The sequence below is a fragment of the Helicoverpa armigera genome, chromosome 23 (assembly GCF_030705265.1).
Source record: "Helicoverpa armigera isolate CAAS_96S chromosome 23, ASM3070526v1, whole genome shotgun sequence".
Taxonomy (NCBI): Eukaryota; Metazoa; Arthropoda; class Insecta; order Lepidoptera; family Noctuidae; genus Helicoverpa; species Helicoverpa armigera.
In genome coordinates this window covers 3,664,287-3,678,787 of record NC_087142.1, presented here as the reverse complement: position 1 = coordinate 3,678,787, position 14,501 = coordinate 3,664,287, and the positions used below count along the sequence as shown (strand labels likewise).

General features: G+C 37.2%; 3 protein-coding genes across 3 annotated transcripts; 1 reads left to right on the top strand and 2 right to left on the bottom strand.

Moving 5' to 3' along the window:
- Window positions 1-215: 215 nt before the first annotated feature.
- On the top strand, window positions 216-10,669 carry LOC110376860 (myosin-6). The gene is made up of 19 exons (XM_064040904.1): window positions 216-657; window positions 766-874; window positions 1,043-1,258; window positions 1,391-1,464; window positions 1,803-1,947; window positions 2,308-2,465; window positions 2,727-2,776; window positions 2,930-2,996; window positions 3,072-3,290; window positions 3,586-3,721; window positions 3,811-3,916; window positions 4,787-5,009; window positions 5,458-5,637; window positions 6,447-6,711; window positions 6,863-6,973; window positions 7,139-7,344; window positions 8,082-8,657; window positions 8,933-9,106; window positions 9,554-10,669. Exons 1-19 carry the CDS (start codon window positions 538-540, stop codon window positions 9,635-9,637), a joined length of 3,219 nt encoding a protein of 1,072 aa, XP_063896974.1. The 5' UTR covers window positions 216-537; the 3' UTR covers window positions 9,638-10,669.
- LOC110376822 (aminomethyltransferase, mitochondrial) lies at window positions 10,658-12,142 on the bottom strand. Its single transcript, XM_021335429.3, has one exon. The coding sequence runs from the start codon at window positions 11,913-11,915 to the stop codon at window positions 10,680-10,682; it is 1,236 nt and encodes a 411-aa protein (XP_021191104.3). The 5' UTR covers window positions 11,916-12,142; the 3' UTR covers window positions 10,658-10,679.
- Window positions 12,143-12,531: 389 nt separating this feature from the next.
- Window positions 12,532-13,814, bottom strand: LOC110376823 (uncharacterized protein). The gene is made up of 2 exons (XM_064040903.1): window positions 13,568-13,814; window positions 12,532-13,316 (listed from the first exon to the last, which is right to left on the bottom strand). The coding sequence occupies exon 2, from the start codon at window positions 13,099-13,101 to the stop codon at window positions 12,547-12,549; it is 555 nt and encodes a 184-aa protein (XP_063896973.1). The 5' UTR covers window positions 13,102-13,316; window positions 13,568-13,814; the 3' UTR covers window positions 12,532-12,546.
- Window positions 13,815-14,501: the final 687 nt, after the last annotated feature.

Genomic DNA, 14,501 nt, shown 5'->3' with positions numbered 1-14,501 from the left:
TGGTAGAAAAGTATTGTAAAGTTAAGTTTGCCCCTTATATTGTTATTCATAGTCTCCATGTTTTGAAAACCTTACACTTGATATTACACTTGTTACAAATTGCATGTCTCTAGTCAACCTGTTTTAAGTAATCAAAATATATTACCAACTGACCTACTGAATTATTACAGAGTCCTTTTTGGATAATATAATCTTTATAAGACAATAAGCTGCTCTTTATTTCATTGTAGTTTGAAAAATACGTTTAAATAAGAAATTAATAGTAATATGAACATGATTAATAAAGCTAACGAAAGTGGTAAGATAGTAGAAATATTTTATAGATTTCTACCGTACGCATTGTTAGTTGGTCACATTGATGAACGATTTTCAAAAACTTGTTTTGGTTATTATAATTTACAAAAAATCTACGTAATGTACATGTTATAGAGGGATTATACTGTTACGATTGTTTGTTATCAAGCAATAAGCTGTAGTCTTATGTAGTTTTGTGGAAATTTCGCTCTGGCCCCTACAGAGGGACAATAACTATTCGATATGGATGGTCCCGGAATGAGTTTGTTTCAAGGCGCCGCGAGTATCCACATAAACAACAGTGCTCAAGATAGACTTGAAGAACAGGAAGAACTCGAAGACCAGAAACGTAGAAATGAGGAGGTAAATATAGCTAACCAATATCAGCTTTTGTTTAATTCTTATACATTGAAATTTTCTTGACAATAACATTACATTCACTTTTTTACACAAAAATGTTTATGTTTTTAGCTGAAGCACAAATTAGCAAATGCGTTTGACGATTTGTTGGATGACGATGAAGCTAGCTCTGTAAATAGCAGTGGCAACTATACATTAGATCCAGCTCAGAGCAATGGAGGTACACTTTTATTAAATTATGTTTACCAACTTTACTGTCCTATAGTGAATCAAACCATAATATTACATTTATCGTCTTTGTAACTTTTCAGCTTTTAGTTGATGATGTAAAAAATTTTTTTTTACCATAATTTAAACTTTATTGTACACAAAAAAACTTACTCCACAGTACAGCAACCAAGGACAGGTTTGCCCCCAACATATGTGGAGTCTCTCAACCACTTGAAGGAGAACCAACATGGCTCGGAGTCCCCTAAGATGTACTGTGAAACCCCTAAGAACCACATGGGACACATGAGAATGCAGGAAGAAGCTTTGAAAGCACAGTTTAGCCCTTATGGCGCTGGCGATGGGCAGAATCATTATTTCCAACAAGAATTCAGAGGTATAACAATATTATTAGAACACTAATTTAACTTATTTAAATTTTCAACAACATAATTGCAAAAATAATGCAGTCATATTTAAAGTAATTTAGATTATGGCTGTTGCTTTTATTTCTAAACATATTTTTCAGGTCATATGAATGGCATCAACAATGTTGATAGACAAGAGTTTAAGAACAGTGAGCAACTCAAAGTAATGTATGATGTAAGTAACAGTTTAATAAGATTACAATGTCAAAAAGTTTTCTCTGTAGAACATTTGTATAGATAGCATCAGTTTTTCAAACATTTTCACCAATTTATTACTGTAATCAGTGTTCAACCATTTTAATCTATAAGTACTCGAGTACTAATATAATGCCCATTATTTTGTTCAGCTCCAAAACTTATGAACCAATTATAAAAATTCTTTCATTGGCACTGTTGGAAAGATAGACTACACCCGAGTAACATAGGTTATATTTTTTCCCAGTACTTTAAGCAGCCAGTACCCCGGGAAATAGCAATTGATGTTTGAAATAAAACATTATATTTTGCTTTCAGCTCCGTGTGAAAGAATGTCAGCAGCTGGCTGGTCAGATGCAGGAGTTAGACACAGAAATAGATAGCTTAAGAGCTCGACTTGCAGCCGCTATCAATGACAGGGACAAAGTGGAACTGTCATTGCAGGAGGCTCATCACTTGCTTGGTAACAACATTTATGCTGCTTTATACTTATAACATCGAAATCAAAAAGGCATTTATTCAAAGTAAACTGAATAACAATGATTTTCGAACATCAAAATTACATGAGACAACCGAAAAAAAAGTCCACCTTTCACCACTTCCTGTGTATTTTTGCTGGAAAAAAGAAGTTGCCCAACAAACATGTCCATCTGTTAGATTTGAAGAATCTTGGTATAAAAATAAGACATTCATAAAAAACTCCATAATAAGGGCATAACTTCTCATTCAATCCTTGTCATGTATAAATTATGAAACCTTGGAACTATCCATAGGTATTTACTGAAGTTGGCAACATTTTAAAGTTAGTTAATATCTTGAACAGCATCTAGCAAGCACAAGCTGATTGAGCTAGAGCAGCAAGTGAAAACTCTGACAGAGAAGCTCATAGAGAGTGACCAGGAGAAGGAGCAGCTGAAATTAGAACTACGCTCGGCTAATATCAGTCTGCAAGATGTACAACAACGTTTACATACTCTACAGGTAAATTGTAGCTATTTAAGTAGCTTTGCGTGTATGAAGTTGGCTACTAGTGACTGCAGAATAGTCAACAGAATAGTCAACATTGTTTTGTATGCTTCAAAAGGCTCATATAAGAACGGCAAAGTTGTTTGATGAAAGTAGTGGTTATTCTTACACTTTGACTATTGTAAGGTCACAAACTGTAGATAACTTCAGACTATCAAAGTGGAATTTATTTCTGATTATAATAAGGTTATTTATAAACACGTTTGTTACTTGCAGGTTGCACACACACATGACACTGATGCCTTATTTAGAGAACAACAAGACAGGTATGTGTAGATTTTAACTCAATGGATTACTTGCATAAAAAACATAATTATGTATCAATTAGAAAACAGCCCTAAGTTTAGAAATCTACATGAAATGATCATAAATACTCAGTGGTGCTTTTATTTTAATGAAGCAATTTTCTATTCTTTTAGACACAGAGAAGAAATGGAACGCCTACAAAATGATTTGACCAAAGCCAAAAGTAGACTAGATGAAAAAGTAAGTCATTCTCTATTCAAACTTCTCATTCATTTTTTTTTAATGCCACTAAAATTCCATTTTCAAAATCTCCAGGACAATGAAGTAAAGACTTTAGAACGGAAATGCATGGAAAAGGATAGAGAAAAAGAGGATATATTGATAGAAAAAGGTGGGACTATAAACAGACTGGCCAGTGAGTTGGAGGCGGCACAAAGCAGGCTCGTTAACGGCGAGACTACCCGACTGAAGGAAAAGGTATCGCAATTGACGACAGAAAGGAATGCAGCTAGGGAACAAGTGAAGGAAATGGGGGTGAGTTGATGTTGTGGCGAATTCAACTTTATTTTATGTGTTTAGGTTTATTTTCGAAGTTAAGGTAGTTTTTATTATTAGTTTGTACAACAGTTGAATTTCTTAAGAGAAATGGCCTATATCCCATTTTATGATTGTTATGTATTATTTTTACTCTAGCAAGGCTTCTCTTCCACATAATGGTTTTTATTGAATTTTCTAGTATTTATTCAGAAAACCTTAAACAATAATTTCGTAGGTTGCTAAAATATGGTATGCCGACATAACTGATAAGGAAAAATTCTTTGTATTACAGTCTAAGCTGGAATTGACAGCCCATGAACTAGTCCTATACAGGAACAAATTAGCCGGCACTCAGAAAGAATATGAGCACTGGAGAACTACACTGCATCAAATTCTCATGGAGTCTCTACCGGAAAATACATATATTGGTATGTTTTAATCAAATTATAGAAGAATTCTTTATTAGACGTTAGGCAAAATATATCATTTTATTTATTTTTAATTTATTCTCTTTCAGGTGAACCACCCTCTCCAGGGAAATTGTCAACACTCAAAGAAGTTTTGAGTCGATATAAAATACAGATGCAAAAACTATCTACATTACAGGAAGAAATTAGTAAAAGGTAAATAAAAACTTTAAATATCGCATACCGCATATGTTGCGTAGGTGCATTCCACGAATTTACAAACGGGTTTTAATTTAATTTTACTGAGTTAAAACAAATCGGTCCAAAAGGACAATGGGCGATTCCGGTCCAAATGTCCACCACGAACGAGACCTATATGGCTAGATAGCCCGATAAATATAGAACATTTTTTGTTATGAAAGTAAAAAAAAAATATAATGCCAGAAAAAAGTTATAGCAAAATCAAATAAAACATTTTATAGATTTTTTCAATTTCATGTTTTCAATTACTTTTCGTGATGGTCGATTATCGTACTTTCTGTAACTTCTGACAAAAAAGATTTGTTCATTATTAGAGAGAAGACACCACCAGTTACATCGAACTTTCTTAGATCCAGGCACCGCTGAGTATATTCAAGCACTTCTGGCGCCTCAATTGGTTATGATTCGTACATCCATCGGGCAAAAAAATATGGGCTGTTTATATGCAAATGTGTCTTACTCATCTTAGTTTTAGATAAAGTGCATAAATGGAAGTGGAATAAAATAAAAAATAATAATGATAACATGCAAAAACTACCGAAAATTAAGAATACATTTTTGGCTATAACTTTTTTTTGGCATTGTTTTTTTTTTTACTTTCTTAGTAAAAGTTACTCTAAATTAAGTGGACTATTTAATTATATAGGTCCCGTTCGTGGTGGACATTTGGACCAAACTTCATACATTCTTGCCCAATCTCCTTTGGCACACAGTTTGATGCCCTAGAGAATCAGATATAGGCTACTTTTCATGCGAGCATGGAAAGTATTATCCTCAATACACATTAACACATTAAACAGCTATTCAAAATCCCTTTTATTTCAGGGACAAGAAAATCGAACAACATCGCAAACAAGAGCTAGATCTTCGAGCTAAACTTGAAGAGCAGAAAGGTCTAGAAATGCAGCTAAACTCCCGGATGGCAGTCTTACAGAATAAACTCGAGTTGTTAGGCAGTAACTCCGACAGTGAACTGCTGGACAGCTATAAGCAGCAGAATGAAAACCTGCAAGCCGAGATTGAGGAAGTTAGGAGTGAATTGAAGAGTGTGAGTAGTGAAATCGTTAAAAAATTCTTGTTTGTCATGTTTTCTGAAATAACGTACTTTTATACTACATCGTACATTTTTATCGTATCTTTAAAAAGTAGCGTTGACAGCGCGTTTCAAAAACGCGCTGTCAACGCTGTCAACGCGGTCAACGCGGCGTGCAACGCTCCTAACATTATTGATTTTTATTTTACTTATGGCATACTTTTTTTGCCAATTTTATATTCTATTATAATTACAATGGTTGCATAAAATAGAAGTTTTGTACGTACATAATTATCTACAATAGGCAATGTTAACCGTGCGATTTAACAGTCTTCAAAATTTCACAAATTGCTTTAAGTGATTCTTAATTAGACTTCCAAGGAAGTCCATTTTACAATTTTTTATTGTAGGTACTGTATCGAAACAAAACGAAATTATGCTTTTTTTTTAAATTATCCTTCAGTTGGACCTCAAACACACGCAACTAGAGCTAGATTACGACAAACTGAAGTCCGAGAAAGGCAGCCGCGCGTCCATAATGCAGGAGGCCAACGCCGACCTGCTGCGAGAGCTCGAGCGGTACAGCGGACAGCTCAAGGACACGCTCAAGGAGAACGGGGAGTTGAAGACTTTGTATTTGCAGGTATTGGGGACGTTTTAATTGTTATGTACTTTTTTTTCTACGTCAAAAATCGTCAAATGACTGACTAAAAACCGTCGTGCTCCGTCGTAGGCCTTTTATGTACCAGGGCCGCGGTAACTCTTTCGAACAATCCTGGCCCTACTGAGCCCCGCTGGGTAGTTATGTACCTACTAATGGCCATATGTTTACGGTCATAATCGCTATGTTATTTGTTGTTTGGTCGACCTCTGCGGCGCAATGGTCACCAAGCCGGACTGCCGAATCTGAGGTCCCGGGTTCGATTCCCGGTTCGGTCGACATTTGTGTAATGAGCATGCTTGTTGGTCGTGGTCTGGGTGTTACAATATGTTTTTATAAATATGTATATGTGTAGTTTATCAGTTGTGTTAGCACCCATAACACAAGTTAATTAATAACTTACCATGGGGCTAACCGACCGTGTGTGAAAAGGTGTCCCGACATTATTTATTTTATTTATTTGGGTTCGAAATCATCTTTGAACCAACAAAACTTATAACAGATTACTTTTATGTGAAACGTCAAATATATGTGATTAATTTAGGTATTAATTGATAGAGGAATATATAATCCTTACTTTAAACTCTATAACCACGAAAGTAACTCTTTTCTGTCTGTCGTGTATGTCGCGCTTGCTCGCCATAACTCCTGAACCGTTTTAAATGATATTTGGTACATAATATAGTAGTATAAACCCTATGTGAGATGTAGTAGCATGGGAAACAGGAAATTTTAGAATACGCCTTCAATAACAAAACTGGACTTTTATCCTCATGTTTTACAATCTACAGGCATGCAGCTCTCGAGACACAGTTTCAAGAGAACTAAAGGACATGCAATCCAAAATACAAAAAGAAAAGGAACTTTACAAATCTCAAGAGAAGGACTATGTAGAAAGAATGGAGAAACAAAAACAGCAGATAGAGAAACTAACGTTAGAACTTAGCAATACTAAAGAGGAGTTGGAAAGAGCTAATAAGAGAATATCGGAGTTGCAGCGAGAGTTCACTGATAAACAGAGGGAGTTCACTGAGAAACTCGATAAGTACTTACAAGGTATGACTTATTTATAGCAATATTTGTATTATTTTTAGAGAACAAATTACTAGTGGCGGTGGCTTTTTTGCTTCGAAAGTTCTTAAATATTCTGTTGTCCATTATGTTTTATAAGGAACAAATATTTATTTTTATTTAATTTGTTCACCAGATGAAAAGACTGCCATGCGCAAAGAGAGGGAGCCGTGCCTACAATGTGAGAAGCATGTTAAACATATTAAGTACTTAGACGATCAACTTAGCAAATGTACTATTAGATTAGGTAAGTTTAATTTACGATTATATGATAAATGTTTATTTAAATAAAAAATGAATGTTTTATGAGTTTTGTGACAAACGAAAGCGTTTTTATTGCAATGACAATGAAGTCGGGTGTTCTTTTTCTTACATTATTATGTCTAATGTCATCATCTGCACACATTTGCAGCTTCACAAGAAAGCAACGAGACCCTGATGAAGGAGCTAAAAGGCAAGGCGGAGTTCTTCCAGCAGTACATCATAGACCGGTTCAACAAGCTGCAGGAACAGCGCAGCGTCGCCACCAACACCGAGGAGTTGCCTCCGACCTCCCCCGACCAGCACTCCAGCATAGAGCAGCTGGTGCAGGACTGTGACGATGCTGTGGCTGCCAAGGTTTGTTACACTTGCGTCTCTGCAGTCAGCCAACACCGAGGAGTTCCTCCGACCTCCCCGACCAGCACTCCAGCATAGAGCAGCTGGTGCAGGACTGTGACGATGCTGTGGCTGCCAAGGTTTGTTACACTTGCGTCTCTGCAGTCAGCCAACACCGAGGAGTTCCCTCCGACCTCCCCCGACCAGCACTCCAGCATAGAGCAGCTGGTGCAGGACTGTGACGATGCTGTGGCTGCCAAGGTTTGTTACACTTGCGTCTCTGCAGTCAGCCAACACCGAGGAGTTGCCTCCGACCTCCCCCGACCAGCACTCCAGCATAGAGCAGCTGGTGCAGGACTGTGACGATGCTGTGGCTGCCAAGGTTTGTTACACTTGCGTCTCTGCAGTCAGCCAACACCGAGGAGTTGCCTCCGACCTCCCCCGACCAGCACTCCAGCATAGAGCAGCTGGTGCAGGACTGTGACGATGCTGTGGCTGCCAAGGTTTGTTACACTTGCGTCTCTGCAGTCAGCCAACACCGAGGAGTTCCCTCCGACCTCCCCCGACCAGCACTCCATTATTGTAAGAGTAGATCATTATGGGTAATTTAAAAGTATATAGAATTTTATATTAGCTGTCGAGTTGTAGTAGATATTTGGTGCAATTATATGGTGTGCTATTTTGAGCTCCTATGTTTACAATGACAAATAAAAAACTTCCAAACGTGAGGTATCTTGAATATACATTAATGTTTTCAGACGGCTCTCATGATGAAAGAAAAAGCAATTCGGGATCAAATCGCCGAAAAATTCACTCTAGAAATGAAAACAGTCGAAATGAACTGCGCGAGACGCATCAAGGAGATTGAGAACGAACACATAGAAACTGTCACTAAGATCAAAGAACTTCTGGAAAGGAAAGCTAAAGAAGTTAATGCTTTAAAAGAGTTTATACTCGCCGAGAGAGCAAAAGTCACACAGATACTCGAATCTAAGGAGAATGAAATATCAGAGTTAATTAAAGAGCATAATGAGTTGCAAGTTGAATGTCAGAAGGCAAAAGATAGTATTATTGACTGGAAACAGAAGGCCGAAAGGTATAAAGAAAGGGCTTCTCGTCTTGGGTCTTTGGAAGACGTTTTGAAGCACGAAAGGGAGGATTGGAAGCAGAGAAGTAGTTCTTCGACTAAAGAATGTATGGCTATGAAAGCGAAGGCGTCAGAGTTACAAGCGAAACTAGCTCAATTAGAACAGAAGTATGAGAAGTTGCAAGCTGAACAGAAGATCATTCAAGACAAGTATAAGAATGCTAAGAAAACTATTTTTACTTATAAGGTGAGTAAAAATATTAACTTAAAACCTCGTGCGTTTCAGCGTTTCACCTAAAGCGTCAGTGTTTCAGACGAAAAGATGGACAACGCATTTAATTTTACTAGTGTGTCCTCAAAGTTTCGTTAAAAAAAAACAATATGACACTTCAACATGGGTGGTGTTCTAATTTATATTTTCATTGATATAAAGTATGTTATATTTTTTTTGGATATCTGAAACGATCTTACAATTTTTGTTTTATCAAAATTTCTATCACTTATATAAATTCTTTGTCACAGGATTACGTAACGAAAAAAGACGCTCACGTGAACAACGAAATGAACCGAATACAGGACGAGTACCGCAAGATATTCCTGAAGCTGCAGAACCAGCTGAACTACCACATCAACTGCCGCCTGCAGGAGGAGAGGAAGGGCAAACAAGCGCAGGCGCATGGCTCGCAACAAACTGACGTAAGTACAGATGCTCTAATGGCGCTTGAGTTATTTTAAAAACGCTTGGTTAGAATATTATAAAAATAAATACTTTTTGAAATCGGGGTCCAATTGGATCTGGTTGGATCCTGAGATTAGCACGTTCAAGCAAACAATCAAACTCTTCAGCTTTTTAATGTACAAGCCGCTATTTTATTCGCATATCAGGGATCTTCACGTTCCCGGACTAAAGCCTATGTTGCTCCGGGTCAGTCTATCTTCACAAGAGTGAAATAATTTTTCAAATCGGTTCAGCAGTTCTAGAGTCTACAAAAAGCAAACAAAAAATGTTTCCTCTTTATTATATAAGTATAGATTTTTGTGACGTAAACAGCTTAAACAAAGAAAATCAGGGTTAAATAAATCGTGTTAGCTCACTTTTACGATTTCTAAACAACAAAACTATTTTTTTTTAATTCTTTTCAGTACACAGACAGAATAAACAAGCTGAACGATGATTTCACGCGGCTCACGCAGTCGAACTTCATGGACGGACCCGACTTCAAGTGACATCCAGTCAAACGCACATTACAAGTGGTCGTCACTAAACGCCAGTGTTTAGTCTTCAAGTAGAACATTTGCCCCAGTTTGTACTTAAAGTAGTATTTATGTAAACAAAAGTATTATTGTTAACGAGTAATGGATGTTCTCAATATTCTGTCTAGCTGTTATTTTGCTTACTAGTGAAAGGAATTAAGGCTGTCATTGAATATCCTTGGCAGTCGTTACGGGTAGTCAGAAGCCAGTAAGTCTGACGCCAGTCTAACCAAGAGGTATCGGGTTGCCCGGGTAACTGGGTTGAGGAGGTCAAATAGGCAGTCGCTTCTTGTAAAGCACTGGTACTCAGCTGAATCCGGTCAGACTGGAAACCAACCCCAACATAATTGGAAAAAAGGCTCGGAGGATGATGATGATAGGAATTTAACATTACTTGTAGGCGGCTAATGTCAACAGCCTATCTGTAGTAAGTAAAACAACAGAAGATAGAATATTGGGAATAGCTGTTAATAGAAGGGTAATGCAAGGCATATCTCTCGAGGAGAACTGATGTAACGTCAAGACTGCGTTTTACTATGACAATCGCTCAAGCCCCAACTAGAATAATTTCATAGAATGTTATTTTTTCAATGTGAATTTAATTAGATAACTATCATTCCATTAACCATTTAGTGAATTGTTCCTGTGATAGTTAAGTACATTGTAGTTTAATGTAATGTAAAACAGTATTAATTACACAATAAAGTGCAAAATATATCTCACATTCCTCATGACGTGTCCAGTTTGACTATACTGATTATGTGAACACTACAGGTAAGTAGGTGTACATACATCTTAATGGCCTTTATCATAAAAAAGACTTGTTATAATGAATTTAATGTTAATTTTCAATTATTATTGTGTTAAATAGTATTACGAATCTGAATTGTTTTCGTTATAGCTCTTGGAAGTAGTTGGAGTAACGGAATTTTATTTTTAATGCTATGGAAGATTATATCTGTTATGTAAAAAGTTTTGTAAATAAAAGTATCATTTCGTAAATTAGATTTTTTTATTATTTTTTAATGTAGTATTTTGAGGGAACGAAGGGCATTTTAGCGACCACGCAGGGTACGTCTTTGCCTCTGATGTTGACTAACAGTTCGGTGCCGGCTTTTTTGAGCGCTTCGCTGATGTACCCCATGGCTACATTGCCGCCGAGTGAAGGCGCCGGGCAGCCACTGGTCACGGAGCCCACGGTCTCTGAAGTCTTGGCGTCCTTCAGAACTGCTCCCTTCCTCGCCGGTGGACCGCTGTCCATTCGAATACCCACTCGCCTCTTAGACACGCCTTCCTTAATGTGTCGCAGTATTATCGACGACCCCGGGAAGTTGCTATCGGTGCGTCTGCGTTTAGCTATCAGCCACGTAAGGTTGGCTTCGACGGGAGTCACACTTTCGTCGATATCATTGCCGTAGAGACACAGTCCGGCTTCTAGACGAAGAGAATCTCTTGCACCTAGACCCGCGAGCTTTGTATCACTGGACTGTAACAGAGCCTCGGTCACATGTTCTGCTTTGTCCGCGGGTATAGAAATCTCGACACCATCTTCCCCTGTGTATCCGCATCTTGTAACACGACAGTCGACACCGGCCACTTTGCCCAGTCTGGAGGTCATGAAGACTAAATCCTTTAGAGGTATATCGGTTAGGTCCTGCAAGACCGACGCTGCTTTAGGCCCTTGTAACGCGATCAGAGCTCTCTCGCTGGTGTCCCAGAATTCAACATTCACATCGTTACCTTGTTTTTTAAATATCTCTGATGTTTCTTTCATGTGCTGCTTATCCACTTCCAATCGCCCGGCGTTCGAGACTATGTACAGAGTCTCTGCATTCACTTTGGTAACAATCAAATCGTCTATAATTCCACCTTTGTCGTTCAAAAACACGGTGAGGGAGCTAGAGCCATCCTGCATTCCTTTCAAGTCGACTGGACATATCGACTCGAACCAAGACAGACAGTCTTTACCTCGCACATTCGTCTGCAGCATGTGGGAGACGTCGAAAATCGAAGCACTTCTTCTAGTAAACAAGTGTGATTCAGATAGACTTAAGTCTGAATATTGTACTGGGAGGAGAAATCCGGCGAAATCGACCACTTTACCTCCATATTTAGTGTGCAAGTCGTATAATGGCGTTTTCCTTGCTTTGGACTCGTCACTATACAAACGCGCGGACTCCGCTCCGAGTATTGGTTTAGGAACTATAACTCTAGGAACGAGGAGAACACGGCTTAGTGCTATAGAACACATTTTCACAGGTCAAACTCTTACTAATATATGATTACAACATCTGAGGGAACAATATCTGTAGTGGTTGGCATAACAAGAGGTCAGTGGTCAATCGGTAAGTGCTGATAAGTAATTACGTTATGTTCTATCGGTAGAGGGGGTATTGTTTACTGATGTGTTTAATGCTCTCGAAAAATAAATAGTTATTACTGATAATAGATTTTGTTATTTGTTTCAATATACTTTTGCCATAACGACATTTTTCTTTCTTGTCTGATCAACCTTCAATCTGATAGAAATAATAATTGATTTTTAATGACTTGATGTAGGTAATTGACTGTTAGTTTTGCTATATTACCGAAGTAAATACATGAGGCATGATCTTATCAATTGCGGTAATAATATTACCTCAAAGTAATTTTTGATATCTTTGTGAACCCTGAAAGTTCTTACAATGAAAATGAAAACTGATAAACTTTTTAATTCAAAATATATATGATTTCGCTCAGCAATATACATGCCTAGCCATTAGCATGTTGGCTTTAGGCAAATCCTGACCAGCTTGGGGAGGCATTTGTCCAACAGAGGTCATTTTAAGCTGACACAATGTGGATTTCATAAAATGAAACAACATCAGTACATTAAAAAGTCTCTATTCTAAATCTTTTGTTTCACAACGATTCAATACTTCTAAATACTCATCATGAGTCAATAATTCACTTTTAGTGGCTTCAGATATAGCTATACTTGACAGAATAATAGCAATGTAGCCATCAGCATCCGGATACTGCTTCAGAAGCTCCGGTTGATTCACCAGCTCTTCATTTACTTCAATTAGTGTACCCTTCATGCCACAGGGCACGTCAAAACTTGTGCCATCTTTATACTCTATCTTGCAAACTACAGACTTGGGGTTCAGAAGCTGACCTCCTTTCTTGCTCTTGCCTTTGACAGCATTTCTCAGCCTGTCCACCTTTCCTGCAGTAAAATTAAGTTTGTACTCTTGATCCTTACTGAAAAAGAAATGACTTGGAGCCAGGCTCAATAGAGCAATCCTGTTCGAGTGGAACATTATCATAATATCATTATTCTTTATCCCATCAATATCTGTAATATATCTTTTACTAAAATATCTATCAGTGAATGACTTCAAGTTGTTTAAATCTGGTATTGAATCTAATATCTTAAACTCTGTTGGTGTCTCCATTGTATTGTATAGTTAATAAATGCTCTTAGGTGCAATTTCTCTATATTTTAGTGGGCAGCTTTTTCTTGAGCTAATATTCTGGCTCGGATCTCAGCGTGACGTCTGCGAGAATCATCCAAGTTAGCTTTTTGTCTTGCAAGGCGCTCAGCTTTCAAGCATTTCCTCATATCCCGATCATAGTCATTGCAATATCCCATGAACTTTCTAAATGGATGCTGGAACAAAATGCATACATACAAACATGTTAGACGTGTATAAAACTAAACATTGTCTGGTGACAGCGATAATTACATGGTAATTAAAAAAGTTTTAACATTCCTAACCTTCAAATTAGGTTATCTAGATAAGATATAAATATCCGAAACTTATATAACAATCTACATATAACAACATATTATTTAGGATGTATTTGTTGTTTAAACTTTAACTACTTGATTTGTTATGCAATTAATTTTTAACTTCTTACCTACCTCGGTGTGACAGTCCATCAACTTTCGTATGAAAACATTACATTCGGCAGTGTGTAAATGGGGTGCTAAGTCTGTGTGCATAACTATGTATTTATTAAGTTATGGTGTTTTTAAATATTTATATTAGTCCAACCGTAGTTGGTATATATTAATAAAGGAATTAAAACAGCCCAACAAAAATCTGCAGCAGATTTGTCCGCGCTTTGACGTCTATTTCAGTTTCAGTGTCAGTCACAGTTAGTAATGTCGTTGTCAATGTCATGTCACTAGCTGTTTACAAAGTACAAATGGTAGGAAGATAATACCAAGAAAAAATTGTGCCGATCCCTTTAGTGGCTTGATTCAAGAAAGTCAAACTGGACTTATTGTTTTTAAAATCTCTCGAGACATTTGGATAATAATCTGACTGACTTCTTTTTTCCTTTTATTCCATTTTTATTCCCTATTTTTTTATTGTTTAATGATTGTTTATGACAAGTACGTTTCGTTATACGATCTCCAAATTATTTGACGTTCCAGTTACGTACCAAGATCAGCGCAATAAAGGCATCGGCTAGGAAAATAATAAAAAGAAAATCCCTTATTCTCGGCAATAATGTGGAGCCGTCATAATAGTAAAAACTTGAGTATCGAGAGGACCTTTCGGATGTTGTAGATTAGTATTGAAAATATAAAATATTACACAAAACCCCCGTCAGCCAGCAATGGGTAAAGTGTCCTAAGACGACCCACAGACTCACTGACCAAAGTGTCGACTTTCAAAAATGTGAGAATTGCAATTGCAGGAATTAAACAGGCTAAATTTTGTATTACATACATAAACAACGAACCATTTGTTTCCGTTTTCCAATATAACTATAAGGATGAACTCATTATTCTCTTATTAAAAAAAAAAAACAGGCATTCTGTATAAAAAAAATATTCTCAAGA

Bases quoted from the DNA above. Each gene is read 5' to 3' on its own strand.
- LOC110376823 (XM_064040903.1), bottom strand. From the start codon at position 13,101: ATGGAGACACCAACAGAGTTTAAGATATTAGATTCAATACCAGATTTA.
- LOC110376860 (XM_064040904.1), top strand. From the start codon at position 538: ATGGATGGTCCCGGAATGAGTTTGTTTCAAGGCGCCGCGAGTATCCAC. The intron at 1,948-2,307 runs GTAACAACATTT...TATCTTGAACAG, and splicing joins GGAGGCTCATCACTTGCTTG to CATCTAGCAAGCACAAGCTG. The intron at 3,291-3,585 runs GTGAGTTGATGT...TTTGTATTACAG, and splicing joins AACAAGTGAAGGAAATGGGG to TCTAAGCTGGAATTGACAGC.
- LOC110376822 (XM_021335429.3), bottom strand. From the start codon at position 11,915: ATGTGTTCTATAGCACTAAGCCGTGTTCTCCTCGTTCCTAGAGTTATA.